The 26,859-nt window shown below is 37.9% G+C and overlaps 1 protein-coding gene across 1 annotated transcript in view; it reads right to left on the bottom strand.

Moving 5' to 3' along the window:
- The window catches only part of AHCTF1 (AT-hook containing transcription factor 1), a 99,091-nt gene that overhangs the window by 21,110 nt on the left and 51,122 nt on the right, over positions 1-26,859 (bottom strand). Inside the window, 8 exon segments of the mRNA XM_058275358.1 lie at positions 4,677-5,094; positions 11,308-11,511; positions 14,126-14,318; positions 18,153-18,260; positions 18,584-18,722; positions 19,137-19,287; positions 19,984-20,115; positions 20,193-20,337. Coding sequence (XP_058131341.1) covers positions 4,677-5,094; positions 11,308-11,511; positions 14,126-14,318; positions 18,153-18,260; positions 18,584-18,722; positions 19,137-19,287; positions 19,984-20,115; positions 20,193-20,337 — 1,490 coding nt within the window.

Here is a 26,859-nt window from a genome sequence, read left to right as displayed (position 1 = left end):
CAGGACCTAGAGCAACCCCCTATTCTAAGCCTACGTGTCCAGATACAGCTCACTTCCTCACAAGAATAGACAAAGAAGCCACAGGACCCTGCCAACCCCTCCCGCACCCCTAGAACACACTGGCCCTCGCCCACCACCCCTGAGCCATCCCTACAGGCCCTGAGGTCTTACGTAAGCCCAAACCCACTCCCACGAACTACGCATGTTCCTGCCTAGAGACGTGCTGTGTAAATCCATGACTGCCTCTGCCAGGGGTGGGCTGGAGGGTATTCTCCAGACCCCCTCCACTGGGAGGGCTTCCCAATAAACCCTTGCCTGCAATCGCTGGTCTCCGCGTCCCAATTGTCTCACCCCGACATCTAACACTGGATAAGTTAAATATCATATAACATCTAGTCTGTGAAGTCATTATTTATTTCCCATAGTTATAGGAATATCTTAAAAAGAAAACAGTAGATGGCGAGTAGATATTCAAGTAAGAAGCTCTAGGAATCAGTAACTCTACCAAAACAACTGTTGAACTGGCAAGAACAGTCTAAACCAACTTCTTTAAAACTCTGCCATCCAGGCAAAGCACCGCGCAGCATGCTAAGAAGAGGCAGAGGAAAAGAATGCTAGATTGTGGCCAATACCAGTGAATTTCACTCTCCCTGCAGCAGCTCCCATCCTCAGAGCAGGCAACAGTGGGTCCACAGGCAAAGCACCCAGTGCAGGGGGCTGGTGCCAGGGTTGGATATAAAGACCCAGTCTATTCCCAAATACAGAAAACCTGGGGGGAGTTTATTCACCACTAGATCTGCCCTACAGATAATGCTAAAGAAAGGGAGTTCTTCAGACTGAAAAGGACACCAGAGAGTGGACAGAAGAGACAGAAAGAAATAAAGACCACCAGTACAGTTACCTTACAGGGAACTATAAATACCAGTATTAATGTAAGATAGTTTTTGGTGTGTAACTCCACATTTGACATCTTATAAGTTCAACACATAAAGGCATAAAAGTAATTGTTTATGGTTTCAGAAATACAATGTACATACAATTTATAACAAGTACAACAAGAAGGAGGGGTGACAGAGGGATAGAAGAAGTGTATTGCTTACTATTGAAGTTAAATTGGTATAAAAATCCAACATTATAGAGACATAGGATGTAAAATTTAAGCCCAGTAGTAATCACAAGGAAATATATGAAAACTATAGAGAAAAAAATAAAAAGGGACACAAAATCGTACACTACTAAACTTTTATTAAATATAAAAGTGGGCATTAATGGAAGAATTGAGGATCAAAAAAGGTGTAAGCCTGACTTACAAAGACCAGGCAGCAAAATGTCTGAAGGAGAGTCTGCATTAGCAATAGTTATTTTAAGTCTGTTAAACTCTTCAGTCAAAAGGCAGAGATAGGCAGAATGGATAAAAAAGCAAGATCCAAATATATGCTGCTTACAAGAAACTCACCTTATATTCAAAGACACACATAGTCTGAATGCAAAAGGATGAAATATATATATACACATACCATGCAAACAGTAAATAAAATACAGCTGGGTGGCTGTATTAATATCAGATAAAAGAGATGTCAAAACTGTTACAAGGGATAAAAAAGTTCACTACTGATAAAGGGGTCAATTTGACAAAAAGACATCACAATTACTTGAAGCAAATGTTGACAGATTTGAAGGAAGAAATAGACAGCTCTACGTGAATAGGCGGAGACTATTCACACACCACTCCCTGTATTGGATTACAATATCTAGACAGAAGATCAATAAGGAAATAGAAGACAATACTCTAAACCAACTAGATCCAAGAAACATACGTAGACTATTTCCCCCACCAGCAGAATACATCTTCTTATCTACTGCACATGATCATTCTCCAGGATAGTGCATGTGTTAAGTGACAAAACAAGTCTCAATAAATTTAAAAATATCGAAATTATACAAAGCCATCTTCTCTGACCATAATGGAATGACGCTTGAAATCAGTAACAGAGGAAGAACTAGAAATCGTGAAGATAAAGGAACACGACCCACCTCATTCTGAGTTCAATCTCACCCCAAAACCAAAACCAGATAAAGATATCACAAGAACAGAAAATTAGATACCAATTCTACCTTATGAAAATAGGTGAAAAAAACCTCAATAAAATGTAAACTGAATCAAACTGCACATCCAAGGACTATACACCAAGATCAAGTGGGATTTATACCAAGTATGCAAGGATGCTTCAACATAAGAAAAGAAATTAATACAGTACACCACATTATCAGGAAAACGGGGAAAATACTTTGATCATCTCAATTGAGTTGACAAAATCCAGCACAACTTTCTTGACAAAAAACACTCAGAAAACTAGGAATAGAAGAAAACTTCCTCAAAATGATAAAAGGCATATACAAAATCCGCTGCTAACACCATACTCAGTGAAAGACTGAAAGTTTTTGGCACAGTAAAAAATGCAAATATCAGTATTTCTACACAGTATAATGAACAATCTGAAGAGAAAATTTCCAGTTAAAATGCAACTAAAAGAATCAAATATCTAGCAATAAACTTAGCCAAGGATGCAAAAGACTTATAAACAAGAAAATTACAAAGCATTTCTCAGAGAAATAAAAGATGTAAATAAATGGAAGTATATTTATACTCATGGATTGGAAAACTAAATATCATCAAAATATCAATTCTACTTTAAGTAATTTATAGATTCAATGCAATCCCAATCAAAATCCCAACAGTCTTCTTTGCAGAAATGGAAAAGCCAATCATAAAATGTATTCAGAAGGATGAGAGACCCTATACAGCCAAAGCCATATTGAAAAGAAGAATGAAGTTAGAGGACTCACACCTCCCAACCTTACTCATTACAAAGCCACAATAATCAAAGCAGCACGGTACTGACATGACACCAATGGAATCGAACTGCAAGTTCAGAAACCCTCACATTTATGGCCAAATGACTTTTGACAAGGGTGCCAATTCCACCTCAATTGGGAAAGAACAGTCTCTTCAACAAAGGGTGCTAGGAAAAGTGGATATCCATATGCAAAAGAATGATGGGTGACCCCTATCTCATACCACATACAAATATCATTTTCAGGATTTTGTGTTACAGATGGTTTCTTAAGACTTTATACCCAAAACACAAGCAACAATAGAAAAAATATATAAATAGGACCTTATTAAAATAAAAAACTTGTGCCTCAAAGGACTTTATCATGAAAGTAAAACAACCACCTACACAATAAGGGAAAATATTTGGAAATCACATATCCGAAAAGGATTTAAATATCCAGAATATATAAAGAAATCCTTCAACTTAACAACAAAATACAAACAACCCAATTAAAAAGTAGGCCAAAGAGTTCAATAAATATTTTCCAAAGAAGATACACAAATGGCAAAAAAACCACACAACAAAATCAAAACACAAAACGATGCTTGACATCATTCGACATTAGGGAAAAGGAAATCAAAACTACAGTGAGGTAATTCATGGCTGTTGAGAATGTAAAATGGAACAGCCAATATTGAAGACAGTTTGGCAGCTCTTCAGAAAGTTAAGTGTAGAGTTACCATTTGTCCAGCAATTCCGCTTCCGGTTATATATCTCAGTGATGAAAGCAGAGACTCCAACAGTTCAGCAAGGACACTGAACAGGCATTATTCACAAGTGCCAAAAGGTGGAAACAACCCCAGTGTCCGTTAACAGGTGTGATATATACACACACAATAGAATATTATTTGGCCGTAAAACAAATAAAGTTCTGATACATACAATAACATGGATGAACCTGGAAGACATCATGTTGAGTGCAATAAACCATGCACAAAAAGACAATTAATGCATGAACTCACTGATATGAATTTTAATAAGCAAATTCACAGAGAAACTAGACATTACCAGGGATTGGGGTGGGGGTAGGGAATTGGGGAGTTAACTCTTAATGGGTACAGAGTTTCTGTTTGGGGTGATAAAAAAGTTTTAGTAATGGACAGTGGTTATAGCAGCTTAATATTGTGAATGTATTTAACACCAACGAATCATATACTTGAATGTGGTTAAAGGGGGAAATTTCTGATGTTATAAAATTTTGATTTATGTTACCAGAATAAAAATAAAAAAACAAAAACACCATAGGACTGCATAGCATGAACAGTGAACCCAAAAGTAAATTACAGACCCATAGTTAATAGCCTAATTATTATAATCATCTCTCTCAACTGTAACAAAGGTATCGTACTAATGCAAAATGTTAATATGGCTGGGTATAAGGAAATAATCTTTCCATGATTTTTCCATAAAATGTATAACTTTTTAACTTCTAATCAACAACTACAACAACAAAAACAGAAGCCAGAAATCAAGAGTATGGCATCTTGAATTTTCATCCTTAAACATTACTGATCTTTTCCAAATTTCATACTCAAATAAAAAGAACAGTTACCATCCTTCCAACTTCATCACGCATTATGAGTGGGATGCAATCCCTCTGGAATACTTCCAAACTTTACGAGTAAGATTTTTGTGTTGTGGCTGTAAACTAGTACACTGTGAGTATATAGTTATTATTTGAACTTGATGCTTTTCTTGAATAGTGGGGAAAAAATCTATTACAAATTTTACTGAGGAACATCAATGGCAATTTTGGATATTGTAAAAATGATTTCTTACCAGTTTGTTTCCCCAGGTCTGGAGGAACTGCTTCTGATTCAAACACATCCTTATCACTTTCCTTCTCGGACTGTTCGGTTAAATTAGTCATTATTTCAGTGGGAGGGCTTGCTCCCTTAGAGGTAACGAAAATCATATCCTCAAACTCTCCTGGTGATGGTGCATCCTGATACTCTAAGACAGTCTGGTCTGATCTGGTTGAAGCATTGCTGTTTTCTTTGCTCACATCCAGTTTCTCCAAACTCAAGGAGGGTGTATCTTGTGACTTGACATCCATTTCTTGATGGTCCTTAACAGGACTACTCAGGGAAAAAGAGGCGGTCTTATCTTTCCTTTTAAGCCATTCAGATTCTACTGAAACATCACATTTATGGAAAGGTGTAGTAACAAATACTTTTGTTTTGCTATCTTCTGTAACCTAAGTAAAAGATGTGAAAAAAAAATTTTTTTAACTAGTAAAACTCAGTCCTTCCACATTCAGTATTTCTATAAACTCTCTTCAACCAAAATTCAGCAGTTCTAAATCCATTCTCTTTAGATAATGACTAAAGCTTAATGGTTGCTAATATGTCTCCCTAATTGGTAATAAATTAGTATTTTTAAAACATTAAAACAGGCAAAGATAAGGAACTATCCCTGAATGGGTTCCTATTAATAGTGGATTTCTGAAGATACACCCTCCTAAATAGGCAACCAATTATGGACTTAATTAAGAGAAAGAAAACAACATGGGGGGCGGGGGGGTGGGGTGGGGAAGGGACTTCCAGGAAGATGGTGGACCAGAAAGGCATGGGACTCTCTTCTCTCCCAGAAAAATAGCTAGAGGACAGGCAGAAACGGCCTGGAAAAAAATCTTCTAGTGTTTAGGACACCATGGGAAGGATGGGCATCGCCAAGAAGAGAGATAAGGCAAAAGAATGGAAAAGGCAAAACTGTGAGTTAAAAGCGGTAGCTGCGACTGCTGGTGCCAGCACCTATAGACAACCGGGATCCACCACCCCAGGAAAAGGGAGAGAGAGGGGCAGAGCCTAAGGCTGACCCAGCTTTTGCCCCACAGATTTAGTCTGCTGTGTCCCACGAGCCCTTCCAGGCCAGGTGGGGCTGCACCATTCTTTGCCTTGGGAGGCAGCACAAGACTAGAGATGCAACCCTCTCAATCTCCCTCTATTGACAGGGACTGGTTGCTGAGGGTACAAAGGCAAGGGGAATTATTTCCTACCCAGATAAAGGGTGGGGGCTCCCAGCAAAAGCTAGAGAACTGCCTCTGAGTAAGTCTGAATTAGGAGGCTCTCTAGGGAAACGGACTTTGGCCCAGTGGTTAGGGCATCCGTCTACCACATGGGAGGTCCGCGGTTCAAACCCCGGGCCTCCTTGACCCGTGTGGAGCTGGCCCATGCGCAGTGCTGATGCGCGCAAGGAGTGCCCTGCCACGCAGGGGTGTCCCCCGCGTAGGGGAGCCCCACGCGAAAGGAGTGCACCCATAAGGGGAGCCGCCCAGCCCGAAGGAGGGAGCAGCCTGCCGAGGAATGGCGCCACCCACACTTCCTGTGCCGCTGATGACAACAGAAGCGGACAAAGAAACAAGACGCAGCAAACAGACACAGAGAACAGACAACCGGGGGAGGGGAATTAAATAAATAAAAATAAATCTTAAAAAAAAAAAAAAAAAAAAAAAGGAGGCTCTCAGCCTCCAGGCAGGAGCCTCTGTGACGGGGATCCCCCTGGGTGGCAGCAAACAAGCGCTGATTAAGCTTTCAACTGAGAGGGCTGCCAAAGAGGGCCATCTGCTGGCAGACCAAGGAACTACACATTAGGAAAAGCCCACGAGGAAGGGCACATGAGCAAACGTTTTTTTGGCGGCCTTTACAACTTCCCTCCCCAAGGTCCTAGGAAGCAGGTCTGCAATTACTGGGTTCAAGCCCAGTTTTGAGCAACTAGCAAGGACAATCCTAATAATCCAGGTCAAGCCAAGAATCGAAGAGCAGCAGTAACACACAGTCTCCCACTGCTAAATCCCTACAGAAGAGAAAGAAATTGAGCATCTGGGTAAATGACATCCTAATCAGATGCCTAGAAATCAGCAAAAAATTACAAGCCATACTAGAAAAATCAGTGAAATCAGTAAATGTATTGAAACAAATGAAAACAAGTACACAACTTATCAAAACTTATGAGATACAGTGAAGACAGACTTGAGAGGGAAATTTATAGCCCTTAATGCCAATATTAAAAAAGAGCTAAACTCAAAGATTTAACCGAACTAGAAAAACTAGAAAAAGACGAAATTAATCCCAAAGCAAGCAGAAGGAAAGAAATAATAAAGATTAGAGCAGAGATAAATTAAAACTGAGAACAACAACAAAAAAGACAATAGAGAAAACCAACAAAACTAAAAGCTGGTTCTTTGAGATGATCAATAAAATTAACAAACTCCTAGGTAGACTGACAAAGAAAAAAAGAGAGAAGGTGCAAATAAATACAATCAGAAATGAAGAGGGGTGGGGTGGGAGTTACAACTGACCCCAAAGAAATAAAAAGGATCATAAGAGGATATTATGAGAAACTGTATGCCAACAAACTAGACAACCTAGATGAAATGAACAAATATCTAGAAATGCACAAACAACCTACACTGACACTGCAAGAAATGCAAGAAGTTAACAAGCCAGTCACAGTTAAAGAGATCAAATTCATCATCAAAAATCTCCCAACAAAGACAAGTCCAGAACCAGATGGCTTCACAGGTGAATTCTACCAAGCATTTTGAAAAGAATTAACACCAATTCTGTTTAAACTCTTCCAAAATATCGAAGAGGGAAAATTACTCAACACATTTTATGAAGCCAACATCACCCTAATACCAAAGTCAGACAGATACTATTAGAAAATTACAGAGAAATCTCTCTAAGGAACACAGACGCAAAAATTCTCAACAAAATATTTGCAAAGACAATTGAACAGCACATCTAAAGACTTATAACATCATGACCCAGTGAGATTTATTCCTGGTATGCAAAGTTGGTTCAACTTAAGAAAATCAATCAACATAGCACACCACATTAACAAACTGAAGGAGAAAAAACCACATGATCATCTCAATCGACTCAGAAAAGGTATTTGACAAAATCCAGCATCCTTTTTTGATACAAACACTTCAAAAGATAGGAATAGAAGGAAAATTTCTCAATATGATAAAAGGCAGATATGAAAACCCCACAGCCAACATCAGGAAAGGTTGAAGGCATCCCTTCTGAGATCAGGAACAAGACGAGGCTGTATACTGTCACCACTGTTATTCAATATTGTACTAGAAGTTCTACCTTGACCAATTAGACAAGAAAAGAAATTAAAGGCATAAAAATAGGAAATGGATGGATGACATGATCCTGTACTTAGAAAATTCTGAAATATCCCCACAACAAAGCTACTTGAATAAATGAGTTCAGCAAAGCAACAGGATACAAGATCAACACGCAAATATCAGTAATGTTTTGTACACTAATACTAAACAATCTGAGGAGGAAATCAAGGGGAAAATTCCATTTTCAACAGTAACAAAAAGACTCTAACATCTAAGAATCAGTTTAACTAAAGAACCATAGGACCTATATGCAGAAAACTACAAAAGAATACTAAAAAAAATCAATAAAGACTTAAACAGAAAGACAATTACCCAAACTGATTTTTAGATAAAATGCAATACCAATCAAAATTCCAACATCCTACTTTACAGAAATAGAAAAGGCAATTACCAAATTCATTTAGAAGGGGGAAGTGCATCCAAACACCAAAAATATTCTAAAAAGAAGAGCTATTTGGGAGGAATTTCACTGTGTCCCCTTGAAACACATTACAAAGCTGCAGTGATCAAAACAGCATGGTTTTCGTATAAAGATACAACCGGTGGGATAGAAGTGAGTATCCAGACTTAAACCCTTACCTCTACAGCCAAGTGGTTTTAAAAAAAACCTATGAAAGCTATGCTAATGGGACAAAACAGTCTCTTCAAAAAATAGTACTGGGAGAACTGGATATCCATAACCAAAAGAATGAAAAAGGACCCCTACCTCACTCCCTATACAAGAATCAACTCAAAATGGATCAAAGACTTAAATATAAAAGCCAGGACCATAGAACTACTAGAAGAAAATGTAGGGAAACATCTTAAAAGACTGTGTGGTAGGTGCTGGTTTCTTGAATTTTACCCAAAGTACAAGCAACAAAAGAAAAAAAGAGATATATGGGATCTTCTCAAAATTAAACAATTTTGCACCTCAAAGGATTCTGTCAAAAGGGTGAAAAGACAGCCGACTCAATGGGAGAAAATATTTGGAAATCACATATCCAATAAGAGTTTGATACCCGTGATATACAGGGAGATGCTACAACTCAAAAATGGTCAAAAGACTTGAACAGACATTTGTCCAAAGAAGAAATACAAATGGCAAAAAACCTCACATGAACAAATGTTCAGTATCACCAGCAATTAGGGAAATGCATATCAAAACTACAATGTGATATCATTTCACATTTACCATAATAGACACTATTAAAAAGACAGAGAACTACAAGTGTTGGAGAGGCTGTGGAGAGATAGGCTCTTATTCACTGTTGGTAGGAATGTAGAATGGTACAGCCACTGTGAAGGACTGTTTGCCAGTTCCTAATTGAATACAGATTTATTGTGACCTGGCAATATCACTACTGACTATAAACCCAGAAGAACAAAGAGCAGTGACATGACAGACATCTGCACACCGATGTTCACAGTGGCGTTATTTACTATGGCCAAAAGCTGGAAACAACAGAGGTGTCCAGCAACCTGTGACTGGACAAACTGTGGTGTATTCACACAATGGATATTATGTATCTGTAAGAAGAAACGAAGTTGTGACAACAACATGGATGAACCTGCAACATGGATGAACCTGGAGGACACTACGTTCAATGAATCGAGATACCAAAGGACAAATACTATATGACTGTGCTATTTTGAGGTAAATATATCACGTAATCTCATGGAGTTAATAACTTGAAAATGGGTCACCACAACAGAGAATGAGGTTAAAGAATGGAAAACTGAGGCTTAATTTATGCAGAAATGACAAAAAGTTATGTGTGTAACCTTTGGAAATGAATAGAAAAGACGAAAGCCCAACATAATGTTTGTAACTAGCAGTATACTACGTGAGAAGTAAAGGGGTTTAAACGGAAAGTCTAAGGTCAGGTATATTACTAAAACAAAAGCTATTAAAATGTAACATGGAACTGGACAGCACAGTAGAATCACGTGTGAATATGAATATGGGTAAAATTGCATGTATGTAAGACTTTTTCTTTGAAATTGAGGAAATGAATGTTAGCACTAAAAAATGTTAGTAACAGACTAAAAAACCACATTATGGTAAGTGAAAGAAACCAGACACAAAGTACTGCATATTGTATGATTCCATTTATATAAAATATAAATATAAATCAATTCATAAAGATGAAATTAGATTAGTAGCTATGTAGGGCTGGGGAATGACTGATAAGGGGTGTGAAGTTTGTCTTTTTGGAGTGATGAAATTGTTCTAAAATTTCTTGTGGTGTTGAATGCACAACACTGATTATACTAAAAGCAAATGACTACACTTTGGATAGATAGTATGGTATCTATCCCAATAAAACTACTTAATAAATAAATAGGTAATTGTGTAAGAATACCCAGAAATAGCAGCTATGTACAGCAGGGGATGCACAGAGATCGAGAGATGAAAATTTTGTTATTATTATTATTATTGAAATAATGAAAATACTCCAATGATGACTGAGGTGACGAATGCAGAACTATGTGATTATGCCAAATACCACTGACTGAATACTTTGGGTGAACTGTATGCTTTATTAATATGTATCAGTAAAATTTGTTAAAAAAAAAAAAAAAAAGGCCATATAAGTTCAAATAAGAGCAAACAAACATGCCAAAACAAGGATCAAGAATTGTAAGATCTAGGGAAGCAGATTTGGCTCAATGGATAGAGTGTCCGCCTACTACATGGGAGGTCTAGGGTTCAAACCCCGGGCCTCCTTGACCCGTGTGGAGCTGGCCCACGCACAGCGCTGATGTGCTCAAGGAGTGCAGTGCCACACAGGGGTGTCCCCCGCATAGGGGAACCCCACGTGCAAGGAGTGCGCCCCGTAAGGAGAGCCGTTCAGTGCGAAAGAAAGTGCAGCCTGCCCAGGAGTGGCACCAAACACATGGAGAGCTGACTCAGCAAGATGGCACAACAAAAAGAGACAGATTTCCGGTGCCACTGACAAGAATATAAGTGGACACAGAAGAACACACAGCAAATGGACAGAGAGAGCAGACAACTAGGGGAAGGGGGAGGGGGAGAGAAATAAATAAAAAATAAACCTTAAAAAAAAAAAATTAGATCTCGATTCTAATCACATTTCTGCCACCAAATCACTATATGATGCTTCTTAGATGTATTTTCCAAAGTATCTTTCAGATTTAATGTTTCTTTCATGATTAGCTAGAGAATTTCATTAAAAAACCTAAGTGATTATCATTTAAGAGGCTTTTACTTGATAGGAACTAATAATACACTTAAATTTTAATTTTTCCCATTATTATCAAACTTACTCCAGCAGTCCATTTTGTGGTTATGCCTTCTTCCATGAATGAAATTCTAGTTTCTTTAAGTCGTAAAGGAGGAGTCAGAGACCTTCCAGGTGATAAAGAAGGAGATGCTAATGGTGTTGTTCGAAGACCAGACCTTAGGATGGATTGAGGGGTGAACTCAGCAAATCCAGAGGAAGTAACTGACATGGCCAAAGTTTTAGCTTTCTATGAAGAAGATCAAATGCAATTCCACCATTAGTGTTTGTGGGTTTTGTTTTTTTTTTAAAGATTTATTTATTTTTTTCTCTCCCTTCCCCCCTCCTCCCCCAGTTGTCTGCTCTCTGTGTCCATTCACTATGTGTTCTTCTGTGTCCCCTTGTATTCTTGTCAGCAGCACCAGGAATCTGTGTCTCCTTTTGTTGTGTCATCTTGCTGCATCAGCTCTCCATGTGTGCAGCACCACTCCTGAGCAGTCTGCACTTTTTTCATACTGGGTGGCTCTCCTTACGGGGCGCACTCCTTGAGCATGGGGCTCCCCTAGGCAGGGGACACCCCTGCGTGGCACGGCACTCCTTGCGCACATCAGCACTGCGCGTGGGCCAGCTCACCACACGGGTCAAGGGGGCCCGGGGTTTGAACCCTGGACCTCCCATGTGGTAGGCAGATGCTCTATCCACTGAGCCAAATCCGCTTCCCAGTGTTTGTGTGTTAACGTCATTTACAGAAGACTGGATCAATCATTATTCACAGTAGTGGCTATCCTCTCATTTCCAATAAAGACATTCAATCCTACCTAATATAAACCACGAATAAAAATTTTTTATGCCAAATTACTGGAAAGAAAATACAAGACTCTACTCAGAGCTTTCTATATGTATGGCTATAAAACTTGAAATTGCATTTACATTGAAATCCTGAATGCACAACTCTGATTATACCAAATGCCACTGAGTGCACACTTTAGATAAACTGTATGGTTTATGAACAACAACAACAACAAATAATAGGGGGATTGGGGTAAAAATACACCAAATGTAAGGTATGGACTACAGTTAGTATTACTTTGATGATGTCCTTTTATAATTTGTCTCAAATGTTTCACAACAATGCAAGGTATGGAGGTGATATTCATGTAGGAATGATATATACTTGAATAAACATTTTTTAAAATAAAAAAGCATTTATAATCATGGTAAAGGCCTCAGTTATTTATGATTTATTACACTTAAACACCAATTAATAAGCTAAATCACTTTACTAATGTTTATAAGCTTCATAAACTTCAGTTAAGTAAAAGAGGTGATGCTTATTAGACTCCACTGAGGATTTTTAATGAATAAAAATAATCTGTAAACTACTTGCCTCAACTTCCCCTTTAAAGGACTGGAAAACAGATTTACTAAATTCTATCCAGTAAGTTACAAGATTATACTGATTTTTCTTTCAGGCTATGAGGTTTTGGGAACAGGTAAAGCTTATTCCTTGATTTCATTTTATTTAAACCCAGCTGTGGAGAATACAAAATGTGATTTTTATCAACTGTTGAAGAAAAATTTTAAATACTGTACAAGGGGAAAGCGGATGTGGTTCAACTGATAGTGTGTCCACCCATCATATGGAAGGTCCAGGGTTCGATACCGAGGGCCTCTTGGCCCGTGTGGTGAGCTGGTCCACACTCAGTGCTGATGTACACAAAGAGTGTCCCTGCGTAGGGGTGCCCCATGCACAAGGAGCGCGCCCCAGAAGGAGAGCCACCTAGCGCAAAAAAAGCGCAGCCTGCCCACGAGTGGCGCCGCACACACACAGAGCTGATGCAGCAAGATGATGCAACAAAAAGAGACAGATTCCCGGTGCTGCTGACAAGAATACAAGCAGACACAGAAGAACACAGAGTGAATGGGCATGGAGAGCAGACAACGGGGGAGAGGAAGGGGAGAGAAATAAATAAAGTAAATCTTAAAAAATAAAATAAAATACTGTACAAGGGGAGTGGGTGTAGCTCAGCAGTTAGGAGCATGCTTCACATGTACAAGGTCCCAGGTTCAATCCTTGGTACCTCTTTAAAAAAAAAAACAAAACAAAAAAACCATACAAGAAATTGTCAGGAAACTAATAGTCTCATCAACCTTTCTTTCAACTTTTAAATTTAATTATCTAAGGACTAGATCAAAGTATCCTTTATTCAACTTACAGAAAAAGAATTCCTTAGTTTCACTATAAATGCTGGATAGTCAGAATAGAATACCCAGTTAACAATTACCACAAATTTAGTCTTATGGTTTCTCAACTAAGAATTTATCAGAGAGGGTGAAGGAAAGGCAATGTAAAGACAAATATACTGTTGGTAGGAAGGAATAACAGCTTATAGTCTTATTAAAGAAGTCAGAAAATTAAAATAAACCCAAGAACTCAAAAGTATTTGATAAGAGGAAGAAATAATAGTTTTATGGAAAGAGCAAAGGAATTAAAAAATATAAATACACAAAACCACCAAAACTTGAAAGCACTCTGAAAAAGAAAAAGGTCAAATGATAATCACAGAGAGACCTGTGGACATTCAGGATAACGCAAGGATTGATATCCTTTAGTACAATGTTAGTGAAGCAGGAAAGGGGAAATTTAGTGAATGGTGTTAAAATACACTAAGCATTCTGGAAAGAGATTTCTTTAAAAAAAAAAAAAAAAAAAAAAAAAAGGTGATGGGGGAAAAGAAGCTTTAAAGCCATCAGTTATCCAGAACAGTGTTAGTTATAACAGCTCATTAGCTCATTTTCTCCCTGATATTTGAAAAATAAGAACCTCTTAGTTTCATGATGAATGCTGGATATGTAATACTGACCTTAACTACAAGAGGAGTTTCAAGTAAATGGAATTCTGATGCTCTTGTGATGTTCTGATGTGATCCTTTTAATTGTGGACTTAATGGGGATGAACTAGATGATGGGTACAAAGGACATCTTGTGAGGGTTTGCTGAATAAATCCCAAACACTGGGAAGGCTGGGGGACAGGACGAACAACCAAATCCAGCAGTCTGCAATCAGAGAATACATAAAAACAGAAAATGCCTGGTCACTTACTGACTGAGCTTTAGTGAATTAACAGAAGAATTTAGTACCTCATTTAATTACTCAGTACTAATTATGTTAATTATCCACTATTAAATACGATAGCCAATATAAATTCAGTCATGTATATTAACATAATGTAAACTGCCACCATTAGCTCAAAATGTCAAAAAATTATAAAGTAGGCAAAAAGAGAATTAGGAACTCTAGACAACAAACGATTTTTATAGAGTTCTAGTTCTTCTTTCTCCCTTTCACCAACATTTACTGAATTCCAGCTATGTGCCAGCACTTACTTTCAAATGAAGATAAATTGCTGATTTATAATATGGAAGAAAAAAGGACAATGCTTCCCAGCAATCCATTTCCTACACTATACTGTCATCCCACTTTTAAAAAGTCCTTTCATCTACATGTGACATACATAATGAATAAGTTATACTGAAAAATTTAAAGTATGGTTTATTTTACCCTTATGGTTCTGAAAGCAATAAAGACAAGACTGACAGGGGAAAAGTTATTTTTTTAAAATTGAGTTTAATGATAAACTGGAAGCTCAAACTTCTATAAATATTTTCCATGACCTGGAACCAGTTCATATCAAATGGTAAAAGTTGTACCACAACACAATGAACTCTACTGTAAATGATGAGCTATAATTAACAGTACAGTGATAAAAATGTTCTTTCATGAACTGTAACAAATGAACCACACTAACGCAAGGTGTTAACAATGGGGTAGTATATGGAAACTGTCTTTTATATATTTTATTCACGATTTTTGTGTAAACCTACAAATTGTAGAAAAAAATAAATTAAAAAAATTAAAAAGTGACTTCATTGATGACTTTAGTATGCCTAGTCTAAATAAGCTTAAAAACTTAATTTACAAATAAATAGTTTAATTTGTAAACTTTCATTTTACAATTTCTTTTACACCATTTGCACAGGTCACTGCCTCCTTGCAAAATTTCCTAATAAATATTTTATGGCTTTATTTTATAGCGATAGAAAGAACACCTTTTTACTTTTCCAAAGTGCCAGTATGGCTCAGCTGAGAACAACCAGAAGAGTGTAGCATGCTCTGCTACCCAGAAAGCCAATCCCAGTCGCCATTTCTGCATGCCATTCTACCCTCTGTTCAGACACAACTCTCACCACTGGGGGGTGGCCAGAGGCCACGATGCTTCAGGACCCAACCCTCACCACTTGGGATATCCTCGCAGGAAACATTCTCTTAGTGCAGGCTCTTCGCATTTGTTACTCTGTAAAGCACAGCTTTGAAATTTTCACTGGAATACCAAGAGATCCAAACAGCCAATCACACTGTAGGTATTTCTTTCTCTATTTTTGATTCCAATTCTTTTCCTTGTCTACTGCATTTGCATTAAAACTGTTTGCTCAATTTAATGTTAATAAAATGTTAAAATATTTATATATTCTATATATACCTAGTATGTATTTGGTAAAATGTTTTGCTTTGCGTTAACATTTAAAAGTCTAAGGTGTATTTCCTAAAAGCAGGACCTGTGCAAAAAATGGCACGTAATAAGTAAAAGCAAAATTCTTATACTAACAAGACTTAGTATTTTAAGCTATACTAAAATAAAAATTATTGAAATAAAAAATTTTTATTGTTATTTTCTAAAGAACAGAAGAATTATATTAGGTCTTCTGATTCTTGCAATGACTGATGCAAAAAATTCCTTGACCGTTAGCCAAAAAACAAATACATTTGAGATCACTCAAATAAGCAAAACAAATTAGGCAAAGCAGCAATTGGACTTAAATAAGCAATGTCCACTAAAACTATTCCATTTCATCAGGAAAAAAAACTCATGAGAACTCATTAAATTTACTTACTACTCACTAGTGCACACCAGTTCAAAAAATACACAACTATTTCTATAAAAAGTAAACATTCCCACCTCCATTGACCCTTCACCGACATCAACACTGGCGTTCAGGGGCTCTGACTGGACACCCAACACTTCTTTATCAAGCCCCCTAGGCCAAGGGCTCTTAACCTTTTTTGTTCCATGGACCCCTCTGCCAGTTGGGTAAAAACCATGGACCCCTTACTAAGTCCACACTATGTATGATTTAATATAACACACCTGAACTAACTAACACGTCCCCACAAAATTAATGGTTTTTAAAAAATACCAATTCAAGCTCATGGACCCCTTGTTAAGAATCCCTGCTCTAGGCCACTAAAGATTCTAAAAATTTTTATTATTCCTCCATCCTCACTCAAACCCCAGATCTATTCAAATACAAAGAAACCAAGAAAAAGTGTCTTGGGGAAAAATCTTAGTGATAGAAAAAAAGGATGTCAATAATAATTATTTCCATTTAAAACTATCTTTTTTACCATCTCACAAGGGTAATTTAAGCCAAACAACCTAATTAAATCTACTCTAACAAAGGGAAAGGCTTCTCAATTTTTCAACACATGCCAATAACGCATTTTTAATTTTATCATATTTAACAACTTTGTTTTATTTTTTGTTTCCAATACCCTTCTTTATTATAGACAATATTATTAGACTTCAACAAACCAACCGTCTTCCTCCTACTTCCTCCCTCCTTTGCTAACCTCTAATCTACTTTCTAGCTCTGCAAATTTCCATTATGAACTGCAAGTCAACTGTTCCGGACTCAACTTAATGTAAACCATTAAGTTATCCTGAGTATATTAACCAGAGCATGAGAAATAAAATAATGTACTTATCCTTGATAAAACTCAAACAATAAAATCATGAGTATACTGCTAAGGACAAAAGACTGATACATCAAGAGATATGTATTCTCTGTTACTGATGATTATGAGCACTTTTCAACTATCCATAGTTCTTAGAATCACAATTTTATCTTGGATGTCAAACTTTATCTATTTACTTTTCTAATATCATGAGAAAAAAATATCATAACTGGATCCAATAATGGAGAAGAAAATGCCCAAAAGGAATTATTAGGACATATGAAATAAAAACAGGAATAAAACTATAAGCTTTATATCAGTGTTAAATTTCATGCACTTGATAAAAGTGCTTAAGGAAGTTACATAAATGAATAAATATCCTTGTTCTTAGAAAAAGTATATGGAATTATTACATGTTTAAGCAATGAGATGTGCACAACCTCCTCTTGAATGTTTAGAAAATAGATTCACAGACAAACAACGATACAGCAAATGTGACAGAATGTCATAAACTGGTGAAATCTTAGCGGGTGGTATGATAGAATTCTCTTGTATGGGGTTTTGGATTGTTTTTGCACCTGTCCTCTGAGTTTGAAATTATATAAAAATGAAGTTCATTTAACAAGAAGTACTGCTGTATCTAAAACCACTTAAGACGTTTTAGTAGGTTCTGTTCCACAAGATAAAGCCTCAAGATGAGCCAACTAAGATTAATTAGGAATTAACTATAAAAACAACTTTCATTCAGGGGACAATGAATAAGGAGATAATCTTAAAGAAAGTGAAGAGTTTACAATGCTCATGTTTTTTAACAAAACTGGTTTCTGCTATGTATTCAGTCTGAAGTCTGTCTTTAAGCAAACTTTAAGTAGATTATTAGCTGATGACAAATTTTGAAAACTTGTATTACTGAAAATTATGAAATAAAAAGCATTAAAAAAAATCAGACAAAACCAGAAAGTAAAAAAAAAAAAACATACAAAAAGCATTCAGACAAGAATTTAAACTATTATTTGTAAAATGTTAAAGGTCAATAAAAAAAAATAGCTGTAGTTATTGTTTAACAATGTGCCTTTAAATATGATTTAGTAAATTACCTGGAAATTTTTTGCGATGTTTTTGAAACTGGTGTTCCAACAAAAGCCTCAGGCAGCTCTGAATCAGGGAGAGAATATTTTATAGGAGATGGCTCTTCTATGTTAGGACTACAAAGAAAATAAAAATTTAACTTTTGATTATGCATCACAGGCCCATTAAATTAAGAAAATGGGATTGGATGGGAGAGAAAGGGTTTTCATTTTTACTTTGTACATTTCTCTGCATTACTGACAAAACGCACTCAGTTTTAAACCAAATGATAAGCAAAAGCAAACATTTTTGTATGAAAAGTAGCCAATAGAGAGAGAGGAGTTTTTCCTTTCTACATACATATGATCTACAGCAGTTAGGTTGGGTTGTTTCTGAATGCTCCTGGTGTCCAGGAGAGATTAATAGGTAGCATGACTATAAAAGGTGTAAGAAAACGTACCTATTGTAAGGTTTAGGTTCATTGCTTGCCCAAACCTCTCCAATTTTAGACAACACATTATTGATGAAAGCAGATCTTGTTAAGACAGTCCCTGTTACAGCTTGCTTTGGAACTGCTGACAATGGTTTGGGTCTAGAAACTGCAAAATGAAGAATGAAGGATTTAGCTTCATCACTAACAAGACATTTATTAGAAGAATATTAGAGAATAGTTGAAAAATAAGAATTACAAGATAAGAGTATCTAGAATTAAATTTGTTTAGCAACAGCTAAGCAGAAATTTAACAGTTTGGCTTTCAGGAGATAGCGATAAAATTATTCTAAATGTTTTCTAAAGCTGGACAAGAGCCTTCAACTGAAATAACTGTAAAAACTTCTAAGAAGGCCTTATATTTCTTGGGGTATAGCAGCCCATTGAAAAACCAATCTACGGGATGAATCTCAGTATTTATTAGCAGAAGTTCACAGTATAACATTAGCATAGTATCAGAAAGGCAACTATTCAATATCTTTCCTATTCCAGTATTTTATCACATTCTTCAATGAAACCTTACCTTCTCGACGAACTGATGATGCTGACAGAGGGTAAGGCTTAGCCCGTTCAATGGCTAGTTTTCGTTGGACTCTAGGAAGGATTTTCCCATATTGGTCTAATATAGAATTGCGAGCCACAGATCTTTCCCGCAAACGAGGATCGCGATCATTCTATTGAATATACCATAATTGGTAAAAATAGGATCTTAAAGAAATATTAGGTGCTGTGCTTATATATTTATCATTTCAACTATAAAAAAGAACAGTTAAGAATATTTTCTTCCTTCATACATATCTCTTCTTCCAAAACAAGTACATGCATCTAACTGCTTTATCAATACCTTCCTGTCAATAAATTCCAAGTCTCTCCTGCCAAGCCCTGACTCTTCATTTATTAAGTATCTCCATGTGTTAGGCAACATGTTACTTCACATACAACTCTGTATGCTCACATCCTCACGAAGAGGGTATTATCAATTTGCAGAAAAGACCAAGGCTCAGGGAGAGAGAGTAATGTTCTAAGAGCACAGAAAGAATCAACAATCCGTCTGACCCTTGAAGTCTGTGCTCTTCCCATAAGATAGTAACGACGACCTCTTATTTTCCCTGAGTACTTCAAAGTGTTAATCTGGCAAAACTGTAGATAGTATCTGAAAAGAAAAGGCATGCATAGGCATGTATAGAAGAATCAGATAAGCAAAAATAGTCTGTTACCAATTTTGTCAATGAAGGTGAGGAGATTCTCCACATTCAAGATCATATAAAGCACAATATTTAACAAACTGCAAGTTTTTGCAAGACAATTATATAAAAAAATCCCAGTTCTCTTATTCTCTTGTACCCCATAATACACAAGTTTAACTTTACCATTAGATTAATCTTCAGAGTTTGGTTCAGCTTCAAGGCAGGGATATAATCAGCTCGTTGCAAATGGTGAACTAAAAGGAACTCATGATTCTGAACACTGGTACTGGACTGCAAAAACTTCACTAAACACTCCTAGGAAGAGCAAAAGAGATTTGTAAACTATCAATTCAGTCTGCGTTTCTGTTAAGTTTACACTGACAAGTCATTACCTGCTCAGTGTCTGTAAATGGTAACTTCAATAAATCCTCCATCAGGCCCATTTCCTGACAGACTTCGTATGTGTGCTTTAGTAACTCCTCTACATTCATTCTATTAGAATGCTGTCGCAATAAACTCCATGCCTCAACCATGCACCTGAAATCATTATTTGTCAAAGTATAGTTAGTTTCAGAAAATCTATTAAAAATATTCAATACATGTAATCTACTTAATCTCAAAGATATTTGTATATGTAATTTTAAAGTATATTTTAAAATTCAACGAGTATCAACTGCGGCATAATGAATCTTGGTAATAACATCAATCAGCAAGACAAGGCACATTTAAGACCTGGAGGGTATAGTTTGGTGTATTTTGGCTTTTGAAGCAATATGTGACTGAAGACCTTGGTACAAATCAGACAGCACCTTGTGGAGGCACTGAAGGTCATTTAAATGAAGCGGTGTTTCCAAAGAGAAGTCTCCCAGAATCAGATGGGAATTTGTGGAAGCTAAAAACATCAATATTCATCTCTCATACCCCATTTAATAGGAATATCTTGGAAGGGCACTTGGATATATAGCTACCAAAAGTAAAACTACAGACAAGCTCATTAGTCCCTCCACCAAAGTAACTACTGAACTGGCAGGAAACGTCTACATCAACTATTTTCAAACTCTGGAGTCTAGTGGAACACTGTGTAGCATCCAGCAGCGAGCTGGACAGAGAGTCTGGTAAATTGTGGTAAACAGTGAATTTACCCTCCGTGCAGGGGCTCCAATTCTCTATCTCCCAGCCACACTGCAGTAAGAATGGCAATCCAGGCTCCTGTGCAGCTGCTGGTGCCAGTGTGGGCTATACACACACAGTCCTCCAAAATCTTAGGATGTGTGCTGTAGTCTGACTGCTGATCACTGCTTCCTGATTAGCTACTTCGGATGCTGGGGGGACAATTCTGAGGGTGGTAAGTGTCCCCAACCCCCCCCGGCAAAGTGGCAGGGGAGCCATAGAGAGAGAGCACAAATACATTTTCTCCTCTTTTCTTTTTCCATTCCCTGTTGGGGAGCAAAACTAGTTTGGAAAACCCACAGATTGATGGCTCCAGGTCTCAACAACCACAAACAACAAAAAAGGAGCAACCTACAATAGTGGGAAAAACAGATTTCCAGAGTTAGAACAACATAATACTCAGAACGTTCAGTTCTCAGAAAAAAAAAAAAAAAAAAAAAAAAAGGCGGCCCATTCACAGAAAAAGATAAAGAAGAAGAAAAAGAATTTGCCAGAAACCATCCCTGAGAGGGCTCATACTTTGGAACTATAAGTCAAAGACTTCAAATCAATTGTCTTAAATATGTTCAATGAGCAAAAGGAATCCACATAAAAAGAAATTAGGGGGAAGGTTCTGCCGACCACACGGGAGGTCCCGGGTACGGTTCCCAGTGTCTCCTGCAGAAGGCAAGCTGGCACGGCAAATTGACTCAACAAAGGAGACACCAAGAGGGAAGGCAACAAGAGACACAAGGAAACAGGGAGCGGAGATGGCTCAGGTGATTTAGCACCTCTCTTCCACAAATGAGGTCCCGGGTTCAGTTCCCAGTGCCTCCTAAAGAGAAGACGAGCAGACACGGAGAGCACACAGCAATTGGACACAGAGAGCAGACAGTGACCGCAAACAAAGAGGAGGAGGGGGATAAATAAATAAATCTAAAAAAAAAAAAAAAAGGAAAACGTTCTCTTAACAAAATAAATTGAAATTATAAAAAGGAACCTAACGAATTAAAATGAGAAGACAGATTCAACAGCAGATATGAACAGGCAGAAGAAAGGACCAGCAACCTTAGACAGTTCCAGCACACTATTAATAATATATGTATCATGGGAGAGTGAGAAAGGTAAGAAAAGAGCAGAAAAAGTAGCCAGAATAATGGCTGAAAATGTCCCAAATCTGATGAAAAACATGAATATGATAAATCCAGGAAGCTCAACTAACAGCAAGCAGTATTAACTCTAAGAGGTGTATACCAAGACATATTAAAGAGAAAACACATCAAAATCCAAAGGCTAAGAGGATTTGGAAAGCAAGAGAAAAACAACTTCTAACATACAAGGGATCCCAATTTAAATTAACAGTGAATTTCTCATCACAAACTATGGAAGCCAGAAGACACTGAGATGTCATAATTAAAATACTTAAAGGGGAAAATTGTCAACCAAGAACTCTATGTCCAGCAAAATCACCTTTCAAAAAAAGAAGGCAAAATGAAGACATTCGCAGGTAAAGAACTGCTCAGGGAGTCCTTCAGGTCTGTCCCAATCGAGATGGTGGTGTGAGATGCTCCAGAGCTCCAAACCCAAGAGAAGTTTTAAACTATAGAGCATCTTTCTCAAAGTCCCAGAAAACGGTCAAAGGATTGCAGTAATTGGATGCGCATCAAATAAAGAAAAAGACAACTTAAAAATGGCAGGATCTTCTGGCACCTCGATGCCCACCTCCCACCAGTGTAGCAGAGCTGGCCCAGGCTCCCTGCACAGGTCCTGGTCTTGGCTCTGAAGGGAGCAGAGGGACCCTTGTGCACAGAAAGGGAGCATGTCTACCGAACCTGGAGACTCATCACTGTCTCACCATCCCTGAAGTTGTCCTACATATGGAAGGCAGATCGCAGAGCTCTCCTACAAAACACTGTAGGAGAAAAGTCAAAACGCAGCTGCCTGGGGCAAAGATATGCTGAACGTAGAGCTTGTAGTGCTATGCCTGGACCATGAAGAAATAATGTTTCCTAGAGAAGGAAAGACTTTCAGATCTGTGCAAACAGGGACTTCCCAGGGCCACAAACACAGGTCCAGGACAAAAGACACACACAGAAAAGATAGGGGAGGACCCTACATTTTTGCCAGAAGCTTTTCTTTAAACTCACTGTATGGCTAAGCTCTGAAGGAAGTATTTGCAGACCAATCTGTGACTCCTGGGAAAGGTATCTTCTTTTTTTTTTTTTCTTAAAAGATAGCTCCTGGCAGGCAAGGAAATCTGTTACAACAATGGCTAGATAGAAGCTAAATATCAAAACGTTGCAACAAAGATTACAAAACAGAGAAAAAGGAAGTGAGGGCCCATGCAAATGAGAAGATTAAAGCAATAGAAACCACAGATGAAAACAACCAGACCTGGAACACACCAGAAAAAGACCTTTAAAAAATGGTCCCAGGGAAGTGGACTTGGCCCAGTGGTTAGGGCGTCTGTCTACCACATGGGAGGTCCGCAGTTCAAACCCTGAGCCTCCTTGACCTGTGTGGAGTTGGCCCATGTGCAGTGCTGATGCGCGCAAGGAGTGCTGTGCCACGCAGGGGTGTCCCCCGCGTAGAGGAGCCCCATGCGCAAGGAGTGCACCCCGTAAGGAGAGCCACCCAGCGTGAAAGAAAGTGCAGCCTGCCTAAGAATGGTGCCGCCCACACGGAGAGCTGACACAAGACGATGCAACAGAAAGAAACAGATTCCCGTGCTGCTGACAACAACAGAAGCGGACAAAGAAGATGCAGCAAATAGACACAGAGAACAGACAACAGGGTGGAGGGGAAGGGGAAAGAAAGAAAGAAAGAAATCTTAAAAAAGAAAAAAAGGTCTCAGCTCAAAGAGCTAAAGAAAAACATGGACAAACAAAGGACATTAGGAAAATGATAAAAACAAAAAGAATATAAAAAAAGAAGGAAAAAATGTGAAAATTTACAAACAAAGCTGAAGACCACAGCAACACAAATTCCCTGGGGGTTGGGGGGTGGGAGAGGGACCCTAGAGGGGTTCAAAAGCAGATTGGAGTTGGCAGAATGAGTGAACTTGAAGATAAGACAACTGAAATTGCTTGGTCTGTGAAGCAGAAGGAACATATCATGTGTACCAATATGTGTATTGTGGGAGTCCCAAAAGGGAAAGAAAAAGAGAAAGAGAGATTTAAAGAAACAATGAGTGAATGGAAACAGAGAGCAGACAGCAAGCAAGCTGCAAGGGCAGGGGGGAGGGGGGAGACACACGACATAAAAAATAAACAAAAAAAAAACAAACGATGGACAAACTTTCCAAATTTAATGAAATACATGAATACATGCATCCAAGATGTTTAATGAACCCCAAACAGGATAAACCCAAACAGATCCATGCTGTGGCATATTATAATTAAACTGTCAATGCCAAAGATAAAGCGAGAACCCTGAAAGCTGTAAGAGAGAAGCAGGGTGCCACATACAAGGGAACTCAATAAGATTAAGTGATGATCTCTGAATGGGAACCATGGAGGAAAGAAAGCAGTGGGATGACATATGTGAGATATTAAAAACAAAAAACTGTCAACTAAGATTTCTGTATCCAGCAAAACTATCTTTCAAAAATGAGGGAAGACTGCATACTTTGGAAAGATTGTATACTTCAGAAGACTGTATACTTTGGTATTCAGTATGGTATACTAAAAACATCACCTCAGTAAAATTGCTTTAAAAAATATGAATTAAAATTTTTTAAAATGAGATGTTAAAACATTCCCAGACAAACAAAAGCTGAGGGACTTCATCACCACTAGATCAGCTCTAGAAAAGTCTCAACAGAGTTTTGAAAGGAAAGGAAAATAGATTGAAGCTGCAAGAAGAAATAAGAGTTTGAGAGGGCAATGACATGTAAAAATACAGATGCCAGTATTTTTTATTTTTAGCCCTACTTTTTACTTCCTTCAGGACCTATAAGACAAATGCATAAAATGCAATAAATCAGTACTTTTGGACTCAATGTATAAATGCAGTTTTTGACAAGAACTACATAAAGGTGGTGGGTGGGAAGGGTATAGGAACATAGTTTGTATACACTATTGAATTAAGCTGGTATCAAAACAAGATTGTTAAAAGGTAAGCATGTTTTTTTTTTAAAGATTTATTCCCCCCTCCCCTCCCCCGCCCTGCTGGGGTTTTTTTTTTGCCATCTGTGTCCATTCACTTTGTGATCTTCTGTATCTATTTCTTTTTGTCTTCTTATCTTTCTCCTCTAGGATTCAGAGGGATTCGATCCTGGGGACCTCTGATGTGGAGAGAGGTTCCCTGTCAATTGTGCCATCTCAGTTCCTGGTCTCTGCTGCGCTTCACCTTGACTCTCCCTTTCGTTGCAACATCATCTTGCTGCGTGACTCACTTGTGAGGACGTGGATCACTGCATGGGCACTGGCTTGCCACATGGGCAATCACGGGGGCACTGGCTCACCACACAGGCATGCTCTCTCTCCTTCTTTTTCACCAGGAAGTCCCAGGGATGATCTTGGGTCACATTAGCTTCCTTTTTTTAAAGGTTTATTTTATTTCTCCCCGCTCCCTCCATTGTCTGCTCTCTGCATCCATTTGCTGTGTGTTTGCATCTGCGTGTATTCTCATCAGATGGCTCTGGGAACCGATCCTGGGACCTTCCAAAGTGGGAGAGAGGTGCTCAATCTCTTGCACCACTCAGCTTCCTGATCTGTTGCAACTCTTACCATCTCTCCTCTCTGTCTCTTTCTGTGGTGTTATCTTGCTCTGTCAGCTCTCCGCACGGGGCAGCACTCGTGCACGGGGCAGTTCACCATACAGGTCAGCTTGCCTTCACCAGGGACCTCCTCAGTTACGGAACCCTGGACCTCCTGTATGGTAAATGGGAGCTCAATTGCTTGAGCCACGTCTGTTCGCCAAGTTTAGCATGTTTTAAGAGCCATAGCAATAGCAAAGAAAATATCAGAGAACATGCAAGGTAACAGAGACAGAAAGAGTACAGACTGCCGAGAGAGGAGGTGTGGGGAATGGGAAGTGAATGCATCCAGGGCGAAGGATTTCTGTTTGGGGAGATGAGAAAGTTTTCATACTGGAAGGTGCTAAAGGTACTGCAATATTGTGATTATGATTAATCCCACTGAACAGTATGCTTAGGGGTGGTTGAACATGTTTCCACAATGGAAAAAAGAAAAAAAAAAGAGAGCCAACTGTAAAGTATAACGACAGTGGGAATTAAATGCATTAAGTGAGCCTGGACAGGATCCAATAATAAAAGAAATGAGAATATGAAAAAACTAGAATATAGAACTGTAAGCTATATACAAATGTGAAATTTCTTGAATTTGATAACCACACTTAAGATGGTTACATAAGTCAATATCCTTGTTCTTTGGGAATGTAAATGGAAGTACTAATTGCTCAAGTATAAAGCATACAACCTGCTGTCAAATGTTCAGCAGACAGACAAGACAGATGGACAGGCTGAGATGGATACAGATGAAATGATATAAGAAAAGTGACAAAATGTTAAAATTGGTGGATCTGGGTGTTTGGGGGAATGTGGTATGTGAACACTGGTTCTTTTTATGTGGTATTAATTTTTACAGCTATCCTGTAATTTTGAAATTATTTCAAAATAAAAAGTTTAAAGGAAAAAGTAGCGAAAAAACACATAAAGGAGAAAGAATGGGCAAGACATAATTATTAGACCTCTGCAAAAGGACTTTCCAGGTCTATTTTGCCACTGACACTAAGGCTGAATAATGAATGTGCTAATAAAGCCTTTGTTTACTTCAAGTTTATCCACTGTACTGTGCATCATAGTTAATTTGCATAAGCAAGACAAACAGTTATGATGATAGCTTCATAAATATAGACCATAAAACTGAAAAGCTACTAGCATAAAGA

Source organism: Dasypus novemcinctus, chromosome 13, assembly GCF_030445035.2.
Source record: "Dasypus novemcinctus isolate mDasNov1 chromosome 13, mDasNov1.1.hap2, whole genome shotgun sequence".
Lineage (NCBI taxonomy): Eukaryota > Metazoa > Chordata > Mammalia > Cingulata > Dasypodidae > Dasypus > Dasypus novemcinctus.
Note: the sequence above shows the minus strand (reverse complement) of the source record. Positions and strands in the feature narration are given on the sequence as shown.